The sequence below is a fragment of the Sturnus vulgaris genome, chromosome 13 (assembly GCF_052056855.1).
Source record: "Sturnus vulgaris isolate bStuVul1 chromosome 13, bStuVul1.hap1, whole genome shotgun sequence".
NCBI lineage: Eukaryota > Metazoa > Chordata > Aves > Passeriformes > Sturnidae > Sturnus > Sturnus vulgaris.
In genome coordinates, this window is record NC_142255.1 from 12697501 (window position 1) to 12718562 (window position 21062).

At 41.8% G+C, this 21062-nt stretch overlaps 2 protein-coding genes across 4 annotated transcripts in view; both read left to right on the plus strand.

The window, feature by feature from the left end:
* The first annotated feature begins 658 nt into the window (after positions 1-658).
* On the plus strand, positions 659-3581 carry BCL2A1 (BCL2 related protein A1). The gene is made up of 2 exons (XM_014886350.2): positions 659-1196; positions 2693-3581. The coding sequence occupies exons 1-2, from the start codon at positions 777-779 to the stop codon at positions 2795-2797; spliced, it is 525 nt and encodes a 174-aa protein (XP_014741836.1). The 5' UTR covers positions 659-776; the 3' UTR covers positions 2798-3581.
* A 2317-nt stretch (positions 3582-5898) lies between these two features.
* MTHFS (methenyltetrahydrofolate synthetase) overlaps positions 5899-21062 on the plus strand; it is a 76953-nt gene continuing 61789 nt past the window's right edge. For 2 of the 3 annotated variants that reach the window (XM_088172601.1, XM_014886329.2), the window contains exons 1-2: positions 5899-6077; positions 9745-10009. In XM_088172601.1, the coding sequence (XP_088028727.1) occupies positions 5937-6077; positions 9745-10009 (406 nt within the window). In that variant the 5' untranslated portion in view covers positions 5899-5936. Of the gene's footprint in view, positions 6078-9744; positions 10010-18889; positions 18928-21062 lie in introns of all 3 variants that reach the window. The other variant, XM_088172600.1, reaches the window with a different exon arrangement.

Sequence of the window (21062 nt, forward strand, 5' to 3'; positions counted from 1 at the left end):
AGATGTTATGGGCAAAAGAAATCTTTGAAGCTTCTCATTCAAATCTTCAAAGAGTGACCTTGAAGAGCACTCAGAGAGAATGTGGGGAAGTCTGGAACAGGGATAATGCTATAAAGCTGACTTTCCCCTTTGTCCATCCATAATTGTACCACTGTTGTGCTCCCACTTTTTGTAATTCTGTAAAACTCCCTGAGTGCTGAAGAAAGGTTATCCATTCCTCCATCCTGTTAGGAATATCTACCAGTTTCTTCACAAAGTTGTGACCAGAAATAACCCATAAACCTGCAATTACAGCCTTAACCCCGGCAGTGAGGAGAGTGGACTGGGGGTGCGGGGGGGGCTGCATCTCCAGCAGCATGAAATACTTGGGCATGTTTTTTCAAGCCAAATGCCTAACCTTTGCTAGCACACACCATTCTTGGAATTTTGCAAGCCAAATGCCAAACCTTTGCTAGTGGTACGTAGCAAAAGTCCCTAGAAAATGCCAATTTACTCTGCTAAAGAATGTGGTAAAATCTGGTCGATTTTAGCTGCGGAATCACTCTGGAGAAATAAATCACTCAAGACATAAAAGTAGACATACTTTTTCTTTCATTTCCTCTGTGACATATTCCCCAACGCATACCATTAAGTCACTGCCTTTTACAGGAAATTCTGTGGTAAAACCAGAAAGATTCCATCAAAACCAGACGAAACAAAACCGTGTGCATGTCCTGTGGCTGCTCACTGCTGACCCTGATCAAGAGCAGTGAACTGCTGTCTGCATTTTGTATTGAATGGAAACTGCTGAGTTCTATTACGTTTATTACTTAGCTCAGGATTATCTGCAATATGTGCTCCAGGAATCACACCTCGGACCAGCCCAGACCAGGGTTGCTCATGTCCTGCGAACCACAGCATCTTCCCTGCAAGACCAAACCGAGGAGGCTCTCAGGCCACTCCTGGACAGGATTGACATCACCTCTGTAGCTGCTGCCAAGAGAATTTTCAAGGGAGTCATGGATGAAAAGTTTGCTGATGGAAATACTAACTGGGGACGAATTATGACCATATTTACGTTTGGAGGTCTTCTCACCAAGAAGCTTCAAGAGCATGGGGTTCAGCTGACTGCAGAGGAGAAGGAGGAGATCTCTTATTTCATCACAGAGTACATCATCAACAACAAATCCGAATGGATTGATGCGAATGGTGGCTGGGTGAGTTTCTCATTTCCCACCAAAGTCTAGATTAGGAGATTTCATTAATTATTGCTATAGACACTGTCAAAACCATTTTATTCAGGGTTTCATTTGGTGGTTTAATATTTGGTGTCTGGAATGTCCCATTGAGACTGTGAAAGAGCTTTGCTTCTGCTTTAAACAGAACAGTGGTAAAAGACAACTTTATTTTTAAAAGGCACTTCCCAGTTTTGAATAACAGGATCATACCACAATTCAGGTTGAGAATGACCTTAGAAAATAATTTGGACCAGCCTCCCACTCAAAGCATGTTAAAGTACACATACCCTGAAATTTCCATTATTAAATCTAAATTTAAGTGGCATCCTAAGGTTAGCACAGCAATTTTGCTTTCATAGAGGACTTGGTCGAAAAATGCTTAAGTTCAAGGTAAGGAAAGAATACACAGGTGTGATCCTCACAAATGAAGCCAGCACTTTTGCTGTAGATTTCAACAAAGCCATTATTTAATCCCCCAAATCAGTTTTACTTACAACAAATGTACAGGTAAGTACAACTAGCATTAAATCTTTTCTGTTTGGACTGAGATAATCCTAGAACTTCTATCTATGAATAGTCAATGCACAGAAAAATATTTGTTACTAAGTGGACTGTTTTGCCAAGCTGCTGAAATTCCCATTCTGCCAGTGAAGGGAAAGTAGAGAAAGTTGCTTTTGCTTTGCAAAGTTTCATCAAGCCAATACTTTTTTTTTTTTTTTTTTTTTTTTTTTTTTTTTTTTTTTGGTAAGGGGAACTGAGAAGGAACTGAGAATCAATGACACCAGTGTCAGTTATTTCCTTGGTACTTTTTTCCTTTACTTATATGTAGATTTTACTTTCTATTTCCACCCCCTCTCATCCCACTTCTCTCATATTTCCTACTACTTTTTTCCCCCTGATTTATTTTCTAGTGTCTTGCTTTTCCTTTTTTTTTTTCCTTTCTGCTTGTTTTAATCCTTCTCTGTCTGTAGCAGCAAAAAAAAAGGTGATAGTGACTCATGGCCCCTTGATGCATGGGATTTATTATAAAGGCTTCTCTTTCCATCTCTTTCAAATAGAGTCAATTTTATTTCAGAGAAGTATCAACTCCTGGCAACATTCTGTCATAATAGGTGGCTCATCATAGCAGAATAAGGAAGCTTAAAGGAATATATTTCTGAGTGTATTACTACATCAGAATCATAGTACTTGTACCTTCCTGGAAGATGTGGGCTCAGATGATAGAGTTCATGTTTGTTTTCTATTTACACAGAGAGGGCATGGTCTTGACTTGGAGATGAAACAAACATTCAGCAAGGTGCAGCTATTTTCAGCTACTGTTTTTAAAGCCCTATTCATCTTTTGGAGGCAGAGCTCTGAGAAGCTGTCCCTCACTGCACAGTGCTGCAGCACCTTTAATCTGACACAGACAGCGGTGTGGTTTCTCCACATGTCGTTTTTAAGCTGTCCCTAAGTGTGCATGTTCTTTTCCACAGGAAAATGGCTTCCTAACAAAGTTTGAAAGAAGATCACTACTGTCTTTCTCCAAAATTACAGCCCTGCTCATAGCTGTTGTTTCCTTGTTGAGAGAGTACTACTGAAGTAAAAGGATCTGCCATTCATCTGTAATCTAGATATTGCCACAAGCTTCATCTCTCAACCTTCCTCCAAGCAATATTAACAAGAGAATAATTTCCTTCCATAATTTGTGTTTAATTTATTTGTATTTATTTTGTCTAAATACAATGTTTAATATGCTATCCTAATTACCAAATCTGAAGTTGAGATCCTTCCGAAGGGGAATCTGCACAACATCTTGCAGCAATTCAAGTCCACCTTGCCAGGCAGAATTGCTTTGAGATCATTCTCCACATCCAGACAGCTCCTGAATCTCTCTTGCATCTCCATGAAAGGACATTGTCTTAGTGAAATACAATCCAATGGGTTAAGAAATAAGTTTTTATGTCATTTGTTTTGTAAATGAAAAACTACTGTAATGCATTTTATTGCAACCTCTATATAAGAAAAAGGGGGGAATTTTTGTGAAGAAAAAAAAAAAGGGAACTCCAACACAGAAGTGGATAGAAGTTACTGACACAGACTAAGCAATTTCTTTGGGAAGAACTATTTGTGGAAGCTAGCAACTTAAAAATGTGCACTCACTTACTGTTAATGCAATGGTATGTGTTTTTGTGCTGTATTTTTTTAATTGCTCACATCTACAATGAATGTTCTTTCACTTTTGTGTGATGTAGTCAGCTGGCTGAATGTTTTTTAAACTAGATGTTTAAAAATAGGCAAGTACAAAATATTTTTTAAATGAGAAATTTTTGTAAATACACTAATATTTTAAGAAAATGTATTAAAATACATATTTTAAACGTATAACTGGTCTCATTTTTTCCAGAAAAGCTGTAGCATGGGAAAAGATCTGCCTGACTAAGATAATCTTAGGAGAGCTATCACAATGCTGCTGGAAAATCTAAGTAGTTTATGGGTTTGACCTGGTGACCATGGATGTCAAGACTTTAATTTCCATTTTCAGATAGGTACTATCTGGTAGCTTGTATAAGAAACAGGTATCTTGTGGCAAAATAAAGGAACTGGATCAGCTCTAATGACAGTAATTTGTGTTTTGGGATGCATTGTAAAACTTAGCTAATTAGGAGAGTGATGTAAGAGACTTACAGGCTTTTACAGTCTGGGGCAAATCATGTTTTTACTCAAATTCCATTTGCTTTCAAAGGCTAAGTAGTTCTTCAAGAATTCATTCTAGAAGGGTTTTCTTCAGCTGTACTGACTTTCCATTAGGGAACTAAGGCTGGGTCTAAACACCTTTCTTTTTTTAGACGTGTTGGGAGGTGAACCAAACTGAGCCAGCAGCTGCCTGTGACACACACCACCACTGTTCTCTGAGACAGAGCCTCTAAAATACCCAGCTTTGTGACACTGAGGGAACAAATCAGCCTCTGCTGGCCATGGGCTCTCCATCTTTCATCTCAGCACAAGACTTTTTTTTTGCAGTAGGGACATCTTTTACTGGAACAACCTGCCCAGGGATGTGGTTGAGTCCCCCTCCCTGGCAGTTTTCAGGATACAACTAAACAGGGCACTAGACAGTTTCATCTAGGCTCCCTTTTCCAGGAAAGATTGGACCACACGAGCTTTCAATGTCCCTTCCAGCCTGGGTTGCTCTGTGATTCCATGGCTTAACCTGGTGGGTTTAACCATAGAACACAAACAGATGATAATGTTTGTTAGAACGTGTATTTCTCCCTCCTCAGTGAAAAACAAGAAACGTTATTTAGCATGCAGGCAGGATTTGTGAAGTAAACTTTGTTGCTGTTGAAGATGGCAGCATTCAGAAGGCAAGGGACAGCTAAAGGCAAATGCCCACCTCCAGAACACCTATGGCAGCATCATCAGAAATGACATTTTAAGACATGACATATATGTCTCTATTAGCCTAAGTCTTCATGGTAAGAACAGTAATTCTTACTCAGTTCCTTTTAGAGCACTACTGCAAGCACGTATTTTAGTGGCTAACATCAATCTATTAATACCGCATCCACTTCCTTTTACACTGATCTAGTAACCTACTTTATACTCAGAAATACAATTTTTTTAGTTAAATGTAAAGGGCGACTGTGTCTTTTCAAGATGTAGGTGATACAATAATTTTAGAACTTGCCTTCGTGGTAAGGGCAGGGTTTAAACAAAAGAAGCCTGGATCATTAATGGTCCAGTGGGCTCCAGGTTAACTTCGTCAGGACAAAACCTCCTTTTTTCAGTGCAGAGCAAGAAAAGCAGTGATGACATGTACCACCCCAATTCTAAGCATAGTAAAACACCTGAAAACAGCAGGGCTATTAGCTAAGTTTTATAAGATAGTGTAGATGTCACGAAGTTACCCAGGTCCTGGGGCACCACTGTTTAAGGGATCCTTGGATCTGCCAGGGGAGAACAAAGTGCTGCTTCTAGAGCAAAAGGTGAGGTCAAAGAACTGCACCGTGTGACAGCTGATGTCTTCATGATGCACACAGCAGCTAAACTGCGATGTCATCAAAAGCCACATGGAAGAGATTTATGAAAACAGCTGTTCTCCTATAGAAATGTCTGTATCAAATCACAGAATCAGCCAGGTTGGAAAAAACCTCTGGAGTCGTTGAGTCCAACCTTTGACTGGTCACCACCACCTTGTCAAGTGGACCACGGCACTAAGTGCCACATCCAGTAATTTCTTTAACTCTTGCAGGGATGGTTCCACCCTTCCCTGAGCAGTTAAATGTGTGCTGGACCCAGAGGCGTCCTTTGGGATGTGGCTGGCACATTTTCCCTGTGGGCACAGCTTCTGGGCTGGACACCGATGGACGACCTGAGCCACAGGAACAGGGCTGTCCTTCACACCCTCCCCAGAGCCCAGAGTGTCACAGGGATATGAAACTGATGGGCAGACGGTGCTAAAACATCCCGCGGAATGTATTTTCCCTTCCTGCAGCGAAGTTAAAGAGGAAATTCTATGCGATCTGCAAAGGGGGAAAAAAACCACCCACTACCAGAAAAAAAAAAAAACCAAAAACAAAAACCAAACCCACCAAAAAACCCTCAAACAACAAAAAAGGCACGCTGGTGTCGGCAGGGGCCCCCCAGCACGGCGGGGCCGGTGCCAGCGGGCTCGGAGCGGAGAGCGGGCGGTCCCGGGCCCGCCCTGCCCGGCTCCGGCGCGGCGCTCGGGGCCGCATGGAGCGGGCCGGGCACGGCCGAGCCATGGCGGCGGCGCTGAGGGCGGCCAAGCAGCAGCTGCGGGCGGAGCTGCGGCAGCGCCTGCGGGAGCTCGGCACGGCCGAGAAGCAGCGCCAGTCCCGCCTGCTCGGGCGCAAGGTGGGTGCGGGTAGCCGGGCACGGCCCGGAGCCGGGCAGCACGGCCGGGACTTTCCAGGCCCCGCTGCCGGTGATCGAAACCGTGACTCAGGGGCCCTGCCGCCGAGCGGGGGTGAGCTCCGCCGAGCGGGGGTGAGCTCCGCCTCGGAGCCTTCCCTCGCCCGTTCCGCTGCAGGGAGGGGAGCGGGGCTGGCGGCGCCGGTGTGACAGGAACTGCCGGCGGCACCGGCTGCAGCGGGGCCTGCTGGGGACACTTCTGCCCTGGGTGCTGGGGACACTTCTGCCATGGGTGCTGGGGACACTTCTGCCATGGGGTGGTGATCACCCTTCACCCCTGGCGTGCTGGGGACACTTCTCCCTGGAGCCTTGGTCACACTTCACCCCTGGAGTGGCGTGGTGATCACCCTTTGCCCCCGGGGATGCTGGGGACGCTTCTCCCTGGAACAGTGGTCACACTTCACCCATGGGTGCTCACACTTCACCCCTGGAACAGTGGTCACACTTCACCCCTTGGGGTTCTGGGGACACTTCAGCCCTGGAGCGGTGGGGACACATCACCCGTGGGTGGTCACACTTCACCCATGGCTTTTGGGGACAATGGGGACAGACTGCCGCACACCCCAAACACGGCTCCTCGGGGTGGTGGCGGGTGTTTATCTCAGCCATTCCACCCCAGCCATACATACAAAACCCAGCCACTGACTGATCGGGCCTCTTGTTTTACACCCTGTCATCTCCCTTCTGTATCTTCCTGCAGTGTTTCTTCCACACAATTTTATTTCTAATATAATTTTTGCGCTCTAAAAGATATCAAGCAGGGCTTGCCTAACTGGTATCCTAGCACAGAGTGATATGGGTATGTACTTTTGAAATGTCCTGTTTGTGTTTGGATTACACAGTTTTTATATAGATGTATTTTATCATTTTAATAAACATAATAAAATTTTATTTTGCAGTCACTGCATGTAATAGAGCACAGTCCTCATTTTTTTTGCAGCACCAGCGGGTACTTCTAGATGATCTACATTTATATGGTTATTTTCCTGCCAGAGGCTCTCAAATCATTTATAGACTTCATTTACTACTAATGTGTAGCCAGTTCATGAGTGGGATGTGGCAGCATAGAAACTTTAGGTGGTAGGAAGTTTTAACTGGAATTTACATAACCTTTTTTTTTTTTCATTGGGAATGCTTTTTAAAAACATATCTATATGTAGTGTCCTACTCTCATGGTAATGCATTATAGTAATCATACATCCTAGACTTAAATCTCTCGAATTTTAGCTAATACTGGCATGCATCACCTTTAAAAATTCAGTCCTCAGACAACTTTTAAGCACCTAGCCCCTGTAGTACTGAATTTTTAGGAGCCCTCAGCCTTTGTCTAACTGCTGCTGATAAACACAGCAACACAGCACTCATTTCATCTAGTGAGAGCACACTAAAAGATACAGCCTTTGTTTTGCTTAAAAGAAGGCATCAGGAAATATGACATAAATTGATGATATCTTGCCATTTTCTTAATCTGACACAAATTGAAAATCCTGAGCTTGCTTGAGACGGAGTGGCTCTGTGCAAATGGCAGAAAGTAGAGTTGGCTTCCTCATGGGGGATGGGTAATACAGCAAGCATGGAGAAATTTTGGAAAAGGCTGAGAAAATACTTGGAATCATATAAGGCCAGAAATGTAGCTTTGTAACATACATCAGTGCTTGTAGCTAATAGAAGTGAGCAGGTTATTTTATAACACCTGAGTAATATTTTTAGTAGTAAAATCTCATTTCAAAATAATCTTTAAAATCAAAATGAAATAGCTCCACAGGCTGACCTAGCCACGAGTATTTAATTAGCTTCTGGATGATTATTCTTTTTTAATGCTTATGTTCATGATTAAAGTAATGCTATTTGTATGCTCTGATTCTGAAAAAATTGCCATCAGCTGGTGAACAAAGGGAAGATAATATTTGTTAAGTGTGGAAATTTTTTCAGTCTTCTCAGAAACTGCTCCGAGTCATAGCAGGAGCATCTGCACAATTCTGAGAATATCTGAAATTGTGTCTTCCTGCTCACATGTGGGTTTACATCTTCAACCTCATTTTTGTTCCTATACAGCCTCATTAATGTTACTGGATACATCACAGCAGATGGGACCTGTGTGGTACCCACAGCACACAGCCCTTGTCTAAAAGTGTCTCAGTGTCTCAGTTTCTCTCTTCACCAAACCATGAGACGTTTTGGCTCTGGAGGCCCTCAACATGAGCCACAGCTGTTTTCTGGAGTCTGCAGTTTGACTAAATAGTCTGCTTTTTGCAGCAAAATCTACCATGGAAATTCTGTTCTTTCAAGAGCTTAATCCTGTGGAAAAATCCATGTGTAGGGTTAGGCAGATAGAAAAGGAAATAAAATACAGTTTTGAATTGTTAAGATGTTTCCGTGGCCAAGCAACATGTACACCAACATTTAGTCTGAAGTTTTTTTTGCCCTTACAAAATTGTACCCATCTTCTGGATATTTCACCTGTTTTTTAACTGTTGTGATGGAAAGAAAATAAAAAAATGTAGTGGGAGCCAGATCTTGGCTCAGATATGGGCATTTGTATCTCAAAACAAGGCCAGGGCAAAGGCTAAAGCTCAGAAGAGTGAGTTACCCTGCAGTTATACAAACACTGAGCAGGAGATTTGGTGATCTCTGTTCTTAGATACTAGAGAGTTTCTCAATTGTCTGATATTTTTGACAGATTTTTGTAAGTTTATAAAATAAGAGTAAATCACATTTAAATGAGTTGAGACACATTTATATTTGTTTTGTCCAGATGTAAGTGACAAAATATATAAGGTGCTAGAGAATGAAAAGACAAGCTTTTAGAAGCCTCCTTTCAAGTTTAATGTGGAATTCAGTCTGGAATGGGCAGAGACAAGTGAGGTATGAGTCTGCTAACACGTTTTCACCATGTAAGCATTTTTTATTTTCCCTCCTATATTCAGCCTTTTATAAGCCCAGTACAGAGTCTCATGAAAAGCAAAAAATGGCAAGGCCATCTTTCCTTCAGGCTCTGAAAAATGTGCAGTAATAAGATCATCTATTAGAAGCAGGTGATGTTTGAAGTCATATATCTCATCTTGCTGGAGGGAAGAGATTCAGGTTAACAAAAGAAAGAGGGGCCTGGTCTTGGAAAGCTTTGTGTTCTGCAGTCATCTGCTCTAATTTTCCTTTGAGTTATTGTCATTGAGGTGCTTCCCCTTCTCCTAGGCCCACAGGAGAGATGCAGCCTGTAAAAAGAAAGAAAAGGAATGCTAAACCCTCATGGCTTGCATAAGCTGGCAGTTCTGGCCTGCTGTATCTTTTTGCAGTGATGTTGGGCATTTGAGGATGTCTGCACTGTATGGCACAGATCTTTAGGGGATTGGAAGATTCTCTACAAAATTGTTTTTTGCTGGCCCAAAAGTGTGTCTCAGTGTTTAGTTCACTAGATGCAAAAATTTGCCTATTTTGATTTTGCTGATGGTAGAAATGCTGGAGTATGCAACAAAGTCAGTTTATTCTGTTTATGATGTGTCAAAGTTTGTATCTCTACCCTTTTCAATGAATATTTTGCTCCAGTTTTGTGTTAAAGTAAGTTGATCTTTCAAAAAACTTCATAAACCGATTGTGTCAATTTCCCATATAGGTGATTGACCATCCCAAATACCAAGAATCAAAAAGAATTGCAGTCTTCCTCAGCATGCCAGATGAAGTCCAGACAGAAGAAATCATTAAGGACATTTTTAAGCAAGGCAAAGAGTGTTTCATTCCCCGTTACAAACCTCAGAGCAATCACATGGACATGCTGAAGTTATCATCAGCTGAAGACATTTCTTCACTTGCATTGACATCCTGGAATATTCTTCAGCCCAGTGATGATGACACTGCAAGAGAGGAAGCTCTTGCTGGTGGTGAGTATTTTCTTGCTGTATCATGGGATTGTTGAGCAGGAGTAGCCTGGAGGCCAGTAGGAGATACTCTGATAGCAAGAATGAAATTAAATATTACACCTTGGTTTTATACGTGGTAGAGACATGCTCCTTTCTCTTGCCTGTTTTTCTCTACCCTATGGCACCCCTTTGACCCCTTTGCCAGCAGAGCAGGAACACGACTGCACTGATCCAACTGAAAACCCTCCAGATAAATCATCTTTGTGATCTGATCCATGAACATCCTCAGCACAGTCTCAGCCAGCGTAATGTCAGTGAAAGAGGGGTTTGCTGGGGGTAGCTTAGGCTGCCACTGAAAATCATGGGGATTCACAGGTTTGGGATGTACTCTGAGAACTTTGGTTTCTGCTGCCTGAAAAGCTGGCAGCATCTCAGGTTGTGCCTGTAGACTGAGAATTTTCTGAAATCTTTGATCCTGTGAATTGTGTTGCATGGATGAATCACAGTGCTGATATGGAGCCTGCCTTTGCAGAACAGCTCTCTGGACTGAGACCTTAGACTGAAAATGAAAGGACTTTCTTGGCAGCCTGCATGAATATTACAGTCTTTTCCAGCATTATTCTCTCACACTTTTATTATGATCTTATAATGCTGTCTCAGACACTGGATTCTTCACAGGGTTAAGAAGATACAAGTTCATTAAGATCAAACTTTTGTGTGTGTTTTGATCTTCAAATAACCTTTCTCTTAACCTAAAATGCCCCAACTCCTACTTCTAAACAAGCTTACTTTTTGTGTATTTGCATTCATTATTTGCATTCTTTTTGTAAACACTTTAATGTCTTCTTGAAACATCTGCAGAAATGTTTAATCTTATTAATGGAAAACTCATCTTGAACTTGTGCTTGAAACCTCAGCCTGGGAAGATTTACTACTCCAGATTGAAATTCACCATGCAGACAGCTTCCACACCTCACACACTTGCCAGCATTTTAGTGCTTCATAAAGGAACATAACATTTCTATGACTCTGTTTGATTGAACTTGGGCCTGTATTTGCTTTGGGATGCCAATGTACTTTCCCAGAATGCTTCACCATGTTTGTTTCTTTTATTTTCGGTCATTACCTCTTTCCTAATCCAGAATCTTTTCTGTGTCTACATTTTAGCTAGCAAGAGATTTCACTGCTTCATACAATCATCTTCTTTACATTTAATATTTAGCACTGTTTGCTGTTTTCTAATGTTTGTCAAAAAATTGTGTGTATTGATGGGATTTAGGGACTTTTGAAGGTAACCTAAAAAATTTCTGTTGACTGGGCTTATTTCAGGCACTCTGGACAAGCTTTTATACTACTGGTGAGCTGCTGTTAATTGAATTTAACAAGTCTGTTGCAGAAATCACAGAGTAAAAACACAATTTGAGGTATGATGGGAGCAAGGACTTCCAGGTGTAGAGTGCACTGAGATGTACCTGGGTGCCAGTCAGTGAAGATGGGGAAGGCAAGGACACACTTTGGTAGCTGGCAAATTCTGGAGCTGCTGCTTCATTCTCTGCACCAGAGAGCAGTGCCAGAAGAGCTCCTGTGCTCTACAGAGAGGTGCCAAGAGACCAGTTGTAAGAACTGATGTATGTCCATGTCAGACTTGTTTTGCCTGAAACTCATTATAAGTCTGTTTGGACTGTTTGTACAGTAATTTTGGAATAACGCCATTTGGATTGGTAGTCAGACTTTGGTCCTTTATCTTAGAGCAGTTTTTGTAAATTAGAGAATAAGTTTAGGGTTTTTCCGCTGTTGCAGCATGAGACACATTCTACTAATTTGTCCCCACAGAAACATACACTTCATCTCAATATGTCTTTATATTCCTTTTGCTATATTTTTTGTCACCTGTTAGGTTTTTTGAACTTTGCTACAGTTGCAAGAATGCAAATTGCCTAGCTGCTACATCCATCCTCCATTGTTGGAATGACACATGGATGGCACATTTATCTCCGAGATGTTATCAAATACTTTGGTGATCTGAGGCATTTACATTGTTATAAGGAGATAACATGGTCTTACATTAGTAATGTTCCCATGGCTGGCATAAATTACTGTGTAATTTCCAAGAAATGGCCTGCAGGTACATAAATAAGCCATGTCATTTCTGAGCGTATTCATTTTGCATGACAAAAAGCCTAAATTCACACTGTCCTTAAAACTTCAGGCATGGTTACTGTTAAGCATAGCTCAAATACAAGATTGGGTGCACTTTTTGCATAGAGTTTCCCAGTCTTTAGTAGCACTCATGGGCAGTGTTGAATAGACATGAGCCCCTCCTTTTGGAGATGATCCTTTTTTCTGTTGGACCAAGGTTTACCTTTTTTCATCTTGGCACCACTCACATATGTTGGCATAAACAGAGATCACTGCTTTTGTGGTAGGAGAAAGTCTGTCATCTTCTCTACCATGTGTGGGTGACTCACTGGCATGTGAAAAGTTGCTTTCTTCAGGCTATTTGGACACAATAACAGCAAGAACAAAGGTGGAAGAAGTTCAGATATTTTGGCATACGGCTATATGTAGGTGCATGACTTGGTTTGTTTCCAGCTATATCTATTGAAAAGACTTAAGCAACTTCTGGGGCAAGCCTGTGATACATTTTCCTAATTATCCTGTGATAATTTTCCTAATTGCCTATCAGAGGTATAAATGTGCACTGGTATTGGGTTTTGCCCAAGGTGATACTGCTGATGAAAGTCCAGGCAGGTTGCAGTATTTGTTTACAAAAGTGTAAAAACCTTGCACAACTTTGGAAGGAGTAAATCAGATAAAACTGTACTCCTTGTTTGCTTTTTATCATTACTCCTACAGAAGTTTAAAGAGCTCTTCACCAGCAGTTTCATTTTCAGTGTGGTTTAGGGAGGTGTTGTGATTTCACTGAGCAGGACATGGGTTTCCCTATTTGTAATGTTATTTATTATTACTTAGACCTGCTCTGAGAACTATGAGGGAAAAGCTAAGTTATTCCTCTGAAAAAGAGATTATTCTTCCTGGCACACAAAAAACAAAAAGAAAAAAGACTAGGTTGAGTGTTTCCATATGGTAAAATTCTTGGAGGTTTCTTTGAAGGGAGGCACATGGCCAAGGATCTCAGCTGGAAGGCTTGGACCTGGGCAAATACACTTAACTGTTCATAACTGAACTACTGACTGGTAGCTGAAGGTGTGCAGTAAATTATAAACAGCTTTCCTAACATTCACCTGCATGATGGAGAGAGGGGGGTTTGGTCTAAATATTTTTCTTGGCCAAGAAATGAAGTGTTGTTAGAAATTATGGTTCTGAATCTGCTTACTCTAATGGATTGGGACGTGCTTTTCTAAGAAATGCAATAAATGGGATTATGTGTACAGACTTAATTCAGCCTCTTAATCTCTGTCAGTTCTGCCCTGGTGTCACAGTACATGGTCCTTGTCTCTCAGGTGTGAACGCCCTCAAAGATGAGCTCAGATGAAATGATCTGGGCTCTTCAAAGAGGCAGATGAACACTGCTTGCTGTTAAGGATTGCCTCTAAGAGTATCTGCTCATCTGCTCAGTTGTTTACCTTCTCCCTGCTCAGGTTAGAGCTGCAGGCCTCTACTGTGCATTATGCAAACCTCAGGATAGAGATCTGCATTTCTGTATGGGCTCTTCATCACTACACCATTCAGTGACTTAAAGATACTAAGTGATGTTTGCTGATGGAGAAGCAGCAGAGGCTCAGGATCCTGTTGCAGCCTGAGTTGTGCAGAGGAGCTGCCTCCAGTGAATACAGACTTTTGCTTGTTTTTCCAGCATTAAGTTTTCTTCTCTGTTCCCTTCAAAACAATGATTTCCCAGATTTATCTCAGCCTTGGACTAGACCTCCTTTTTCAAGCTTTAATTTCTCTACCACCACAATGTCCCTTTCCATCTTTCTGCTCTTTCACTGGCCTCTCTGAAACTCCCTCCTAAGTGTCTTTCTCTGGCCTTTCTCACTGTATTCCCCACTTCCTCCTGCACTCAGTCCCAGCCTGTCATTTCAGGAGCAGCTGGGCCAGCATAAATAGATTGTCCCTGCCAAAAGGGAGTAGATCATGTGTTTTGTCTTCTTTCACTTGTCTGCTTCCAGACATACAAGATTCTCCATCCCAGTTTACTCATTTCCTTCCCCACTGTGCTGACTTCTTTCTCTTTTTCATTGGCTTAGAAATATCTCACTGTTTAATGGTACTTTTTCTACTAAATTGTACAAAAGACATAGTTTTGTGATTGTTTCTTTTGAGGAGTGCCTGTATAAATAATCTGCTGCCCTTTCTCGTCCTCTTGGTCCCCACTTCTTCTCTCCCGTGCCAGCACAGATGGCTCTGCAGCCACGTTGGGACTTATACTGGGAAACCAGTCTTGGTTAGGAGCAACCCAGCACCAGCAGAAGTCTCTTCTCAGACAGAATCACTACACAGGTTTGGACTGATGCAACTGAAGGGCTGGTAGGGGTTGTGAAAATGGGTGTCATGCCAAAAAAAGTCTCAGTGAAACATCAGTCATCACTTCCTTCCATGTTTCAGTTCCCAGTCTTGCCCCGGGCAGCAGGAATAGGAGCAGCAGTGAAATGAAAGTCCTTTGGAGTCTTCACAGCTGAGATGGGTCTGGCAGGAAGAGCTGAGCTTGCAGCTCCATGTGCTCCCTCTGTGCACCAATACTGGCTTAAGGAGTTTTCCCTCCTTGTGTTTTCCTGCCTGTTCCTGCCTCTCTCTGGTGAGCTGGATCAACCTGCTGCTCTGGGTGAAGATTATTTCTCTCCTTCCCCCTCCCCTGTTTTCATTGGAATGTTTTGAACCCAGATGAGTGGATCCAGTTTACCATGTGGCTGGATCAGTGCCAGATGTGTGGGGAGGAGGGAATGAGGAGCCAGGATGGAGGGACCATCCTGAGGTTCCTAGAGAGAATCATGGGGCCACCCATGCACATGTGACTCCAGTAGTGGTACAGGGAGGGGGGCATCTTCAGAGAGCCCCAGAACTCACCCAGACACATCTGTCCTAAGCCTGTGCCAATGGCAGCTTTTCAGACATTTGCAGTGTTGCATAATCCTGGCTTAAATGGGTTTGAACAGGGCTAAAGCTGAATCATCACCAGTGAGGGTACTACAAGCAAAATTTCAAGTTCTTGCTACAAGGCACGGAGCAACAGAGCTTCTCTCCTTTTTTTTTTTTTTTTTTTTTTTTGACTAGCATTGATCTGGGAAACCAGCGAACCATTTTGCAGGAATAAAACAAACATAACCCTCCTACCCCTACCACAGTTTGGCACAAGTACCCAAGCTGAAAAACTTCAGCTTTTGACAATATAACATCTTATACGTAATGAGGAATGCTGAATAATCTGCTACTACTCAACTACAGCATAATGTATTTTTGCTTTAAGAAATATATTAAGAACTTGAGTTGTATCTTTTAATTTAATTTGGAGACTTCTGGCATTTTCAGCACTGAAAATTTCAGTGGCCTACTGACCACAGCATTTGTGTTGTAACTTCAAGATAATTAGTGAAATATTAACTAGATAATCCATGCTTTCAATAACGGTGAAAATTTATTATGAATAAAAAGAAAAGCTCCGAATTTGAAATAAAATAAGGAAATACTAACGTGTGCCTAGAAGTAACTTCTTGCAGCTTTGTTTTCACATAACCTTTTGAATGTTGGCTTTTAAGGTTAAGGTAGTTTTATCTTTCTGCCCTTTTAACTTCCAGAGCACTGTGAGACCTGCTGTAGCATAAATTGCAACAACCTGCTGGTAGCAGAAACAGACAGGAACAGCTTATTTGTGTGGGGGTATTTGGTTTATAAGGACTATTTATGCCAGGAAACATGATTCTCTTGCACGGAAACTGCTGGTTACCTCTAGGTTAAGAGTTCCAAACCTTGAGTAGTTTGAAATTATTCCTGAGTGACCATTGACCCTATTTGAAACTTTGCCATTGGGATTTGTCCTGCAGAAACATTTTTGTCACCTGTCTTTAAATTCCTCCTATTTATTCATGCATTCAAAGATTCTGCATTTGCTGCCAGGACTGATGGCCTTGTGATGCAATCAGTAGGCAAGGGCTGTGCAATGAGTGTGAAAGGAGAATGTAAGGAGTGTGCAAGAAGTGTGCAACGAATGTGATCGATTGCTCGGCGATCGACTGCTCATGCCTGCCGATCGATTGTTCGGCGATCAATTCGTTATGCCTGGCGATCGATTGCTCATGCACGCTCATTTGCACACTTGTTGCACACTCATTGCGCAGTCATTGTAGCATTGTTGCATGCTTATTGCACACTCATTACACACTCGTAGGACGCTTGTTGCACACTCATTTGCACAATTCTCGCGCATTTGCAGTCATTTGCACACTCGTTTGCACACTTATCAGCACACCCATTTGCACACTCATTTGCACTCATTCGCACACTTGCACACTCATTTGAACACTCATTTTTACACTCATTGCATCCCCTTGCACACTCGTTGCAGTACAAAATATGCCAAGGGACAGATTATAATTTAAAATCTTTTTACACTGGTCATAAAAAGAAAACCTAAGAGCATGGGACAATACAAAATTGAAAATCGAGGCTTAGCGGCTAATGTAATTTATTTTTTAATGAAATGATTTAAAATTTGGAATGAACTTCTGTTTGGAGACAATGATCCATAGTATTTTTGATATGCAAAAGAAGAACAAAATTGAGTGCAAATGAGGCATTAACATTCTGGTCATGAATCTTGCTGTGGAGAGAGGATCCTTCCCCTCGCAGTGCAGGATCTGAACAGGCAGTGCAGCATCACATGTTTTACAAGAGCCAGGGAATCTCACAACTTGTAGCTGTGGAGCAACAACTGAAGGATCTTCCTACCTCTGCAGCTGCAGCCCCCAGATTATTGCCTTACAAACAGGTTCTGGTTTCTCTTTCCAGCAGGCATTGGGAGCATTCCTCTAAGCATCTAATTTTATTTGTATTAAGCCCTTGGCTCTGCTGCCTTCCAACAGCTGTGAGTTGTACTGGTTAGTTAGTTGTAATGTGAAATATTATGTTCCTTATTATGTTAATATTATATTATGCTCCTGCGACCTGTGAAATATTATGTTCCTTGTATTCATTTTAAATTTGCTGCTTTTATTTTAAGGGATATTTCATTTTTCTATGATGAGAAGTAAATAAGGATGTTTGAGTTACATTGTTCTTATTATTCATTGTTTAGTTACATCTGTACTATATCTATTGTATTCTTTTCTATCAAACTTTGACTGTTTTATTTTTCTTGTAGAAAAGCTTTTCTGTAGGAGTTCCAGCCATTGCTCTTTCAACCTTTACAATCTCTTTTATGTTATTCTAGAAAAACAGATGCCTGGGAGAAAATTTCTGCCCAGGTAAAGAAATACTGTGAAATACATGTAGTGGCACTGGAGATGTTAATTCTTTCTGTATATGCCATAACTCTGCTTTTCAGATCAGCTCACTGGACAGATCTCTTACTTGTTTCCACAGCAGTGTTCCACAATGACACATCATTACAAAAGGGCCTGTTCCACTAGTAAAAATCTATAAAATAATTTTATATTATTCCATCTGGCTTGTTCCTAGCAGGTAGAGCTAGGAAAATACTTTCTTGGGGAGAAAACATTTCAGGTGATAGCAAGTTTCCCTCAGGGTTTTTCTGCATCCCAACCTAAATTTGAAAGGTGTGTGATTCCATCCTGCTGCTGGGGTTACTCTTCCCTGAAGCTGGTCTTCTCTTGAGGTCTGCACCAGCTTCCAGACCTCCCTGAAACAGCTCAATAATCAACACTTTGTTTGCTAAGTGAAGGCAGAAACTTTTAGCTGAGTTTCTCCCAGTGCCTCTCTTCAGAAACAGGTATGACACAATTGCAGAGAGTTTTTTTTTTTAAAGGCTTTTGAAAAAATGCTCTGAAATGCAAAAGTTCATGTGTTTATATGGCGTTGCTTTGTAATGCCCTTTGTTTGGTGTCCTTATGTCCTGAATTTCCCTTGTGCAGACTAAACCACGAGCACTGTGTGGCTTAATTTTAATACCACCCATGCCAGGGTGTCCTGCAGTGAACCTGAAAGGCTGAGAGCTCTGGAACACTACAGCTTTTCGCATTCATAAAGTTCATTAAGGCTTTAAAAGAGGGTTTTTCCTTGTAATTATCTGAAGTGTCGCATCCACATTTGCCTTCTTGCAGAAAACTCATCAAAACAACTGAAAGGATTACTTCTCTGTAATCAATTAAAGTTTGAAGAGAAGTAAAAGCAACATGGGCAAGGGCCTTGAAGTAACTGCAAGTGACTCTCGAGGGTTTTGTTTCAAAGAGGGCTAATTTTGCTCCAGTGAGTGTGAACAGTAGCATTGTCATTTTTTTTTATACAGTTTCCTAGAGACAGGAGTCTTTGAAAGGCAGATAAGAGGTGAAATTCATTTCTGTAGTGTGGCAGGAGTCTGTACAACAACTCTTGCCGGGGACATGCCAATGTGCAAGTGTCTCTGGCTGCAGTAATTAATCCAGACAGACGTCTTTGTCTCCCTTTATTTTCATGTTTTGGAAAGAAACACCCAGCACCAAGCTCATCTCCATGTCTTTGTGTCACAATCTGGGGAACAGGAGAGGAAGCTTTTCCCTGCTGCCCACCTGTGTGGGGAATGTGGGTTGAAGATGTGGTTTGGTGAGACAGCTGAGTCCTCCTTTCAGCTGCCTGGTGCCAGAGGGGACAGTCCTGCTGCCTTTTCCTTGTGCCCAGCTCTGTGCTCCCCTCATCCCAGGTACCATCTCTGCTACTTGCTGCTGAGCAGATTCAGCTCGTGAACCTGGCAGAAATTTGTGACTTTTTTTTTTCCTTTCTTTTTCCTAGGATTGGTGTTCTGCCAGCATAGTGGGCTATTAAATCAGGTCAGCACTTTTCCAGCTACAAAAGATTTGTTTTTCTGGCACAGTTAATCCCTGCTGGTTTTGCTGAGATTGAAAATACACAGTTATTCCCCTGGATGGTGGGAAACTCCTTGGACTGGCCCAGAGCCACAGGCTTTCAGGAAGCAGGAGACTCATGCTGCTGTTTCATGGTGCCAGGATAGCTCTGGATCTTCATGTTTGGTGTCATGCTGAACTCAGTCCCTGCTTGGGTTGGCTGTTGTGCATATGAGATGGGAATGAGTTTTTGGGATGTAGATGAGGGCAGATTCCTGTCCAAGAGTGACATGAAGCCTTTTGTCGGCAGGTGTCAGCATTCCGTACATTTGCCATGGAGCATTGGTGTCATTTCGGCTGTTTTCCTATAATTAAAATCTCATCCAGGCATTGCACTCACACACACAGGAGAGCAAATGCTCCAGCCTGATTTCCCATAAAAATCAGGGATTGAAATGAGGGAGGGATAGGATTTCAGGGAGAACCGGATTTTTTGAACTCTGCAAGCTTAAAAAGATAAAAGAAAACCTTGTGATGGAAGCAGGAGGGTTTTTCAGCTGTTGTGGTGTTAACACAATTGACAGCAACTGTGAAGGTGCCATCACCTCCCAGCCAGCTGACTCTGCATGTACAATAAACCCTGCCTGTAGGCAGCCTGATCTTCCCATCAAGTCGTGTCACTCCTTACAGGAACCAGGTTTATGCACTGACTTGGAAGTTGTTGTCTTAACTGTTTCTATTTCATGAGCAATTCTGCGTATTTTATGATAGGCTATCTGCTGAGTGAGTCAAAGGGTATTGGAAATATTGATAGTGATGCATAAAGTATTGAAAAAACCCCAGATGATTCACCTCGGTCTTATTTTGACTTAAGAATACCCAGACAGAAGTATGCAAAACAGGACTAAGACTGAAGATATGCACGTGTATGCAGTGGGAGTATTTAAATGAATGCTCAGGCAAACACCATAGAAGTGTAGCTGATAAGGCCATAAAGAAATTCCCATAAAAACACACAGATACACAAAGATCCCTAAATTTTAGACTGCAGCAGTATCCCCACATAAACAGTTCAAGCATCAGTGCCTTGTGAGTTTCTGCAAAGGAGCAGATTTGCAGTCAGCATTTGCTGATTTAACAAGATATGTTGATGTGCTGTAAAGTGGCTCTAATGCCATTTCTCCTTTCTTTGGAATTGCTCCTTGGTACATCTGGTTTCAGAGTATTTTGGTGGTTTAAAATCACAGGAGAATCCAGGTGCAAGCCTTGGAACCAAACATTTTTGATTGCCTATGTTTTCCCAATCAGATTGTGCTCACATATATGAATATCAGAAACAGATTCAGTCATTTTTCGCAGTCTGATAACTGAGAAGTCCTAAGCTATTTTTGCCTTTACTCTCAATTTGCAAGACCAGACATTTTGTGGGTGGCATTGAGTGATCATGTTTTATTTACGGGGCTTACGCAGGCTCGATGAATAATAGTGAAATAGAAAAATACTTTTCAAATTTTCTTTTAGGTGGAACTCTGAAAATGAGACTCTAGTCCCCATCTTACTGTAAGTTAAACCTCAGGGGAAATGAGTGTGATGGTTATAGTCTCACACAGCGTTTTCACATTGTGAAACCAGCCAGAAACACAAGTCTTAGCCTTGTACAGTAGCTTCTCTGATGAAACATGAAAAGATATTTTTCTGTGGAGTAGGATAGGTTTGTTTGAGCAGGGCTGACAAACTACACCTGATGTTGTGCAGTGCACTTAGCTTTTCAGATGCATTGGCACTAAACCTGCAAGATTTTGGTTTAAACTGATTCAAAATCAGAGGTATTTACTTGAGCACAGCTCAGTAGCAGATGAGCTGATCAAGCAGCTTTATTATGTGTTTTTGAGGTTTAATATCAGGCAAGTGGCTGCCACTCAATTGTTTTAAACCTTTATGACTGATGGCTATCATGTATTTTCTCAGGGAGGCAGATAAATATTTTATTATGCTGTAGTTCAGCAGGGCAAGTGTGAGCTGTGAAGACCAATGTTTCATGCTGACACAAAGCACTGACATGGATGAGTAGACAGATAAACGCTGAGTTGCTCCGTTGCTTGTTTGTAGATTCTGCTGAT

Bases quoted from the DNA above. Each gene is read 5' to 3' on its own strand.
- BCL2A1 (XM_014886350.2), top strand. From the start codon at position 777: ATGGAAACTGCTGAGTTCTATTACGTTTATTACTTAGCTCAGGATTAT. The intron at 1,197-2,692 runs GTGAGTTTCTCA...TCTTTTCCACAG, and splicing joins TTGATGCGAATGGTGGCTGG to GAAAATGGCTTCCTAACAAA.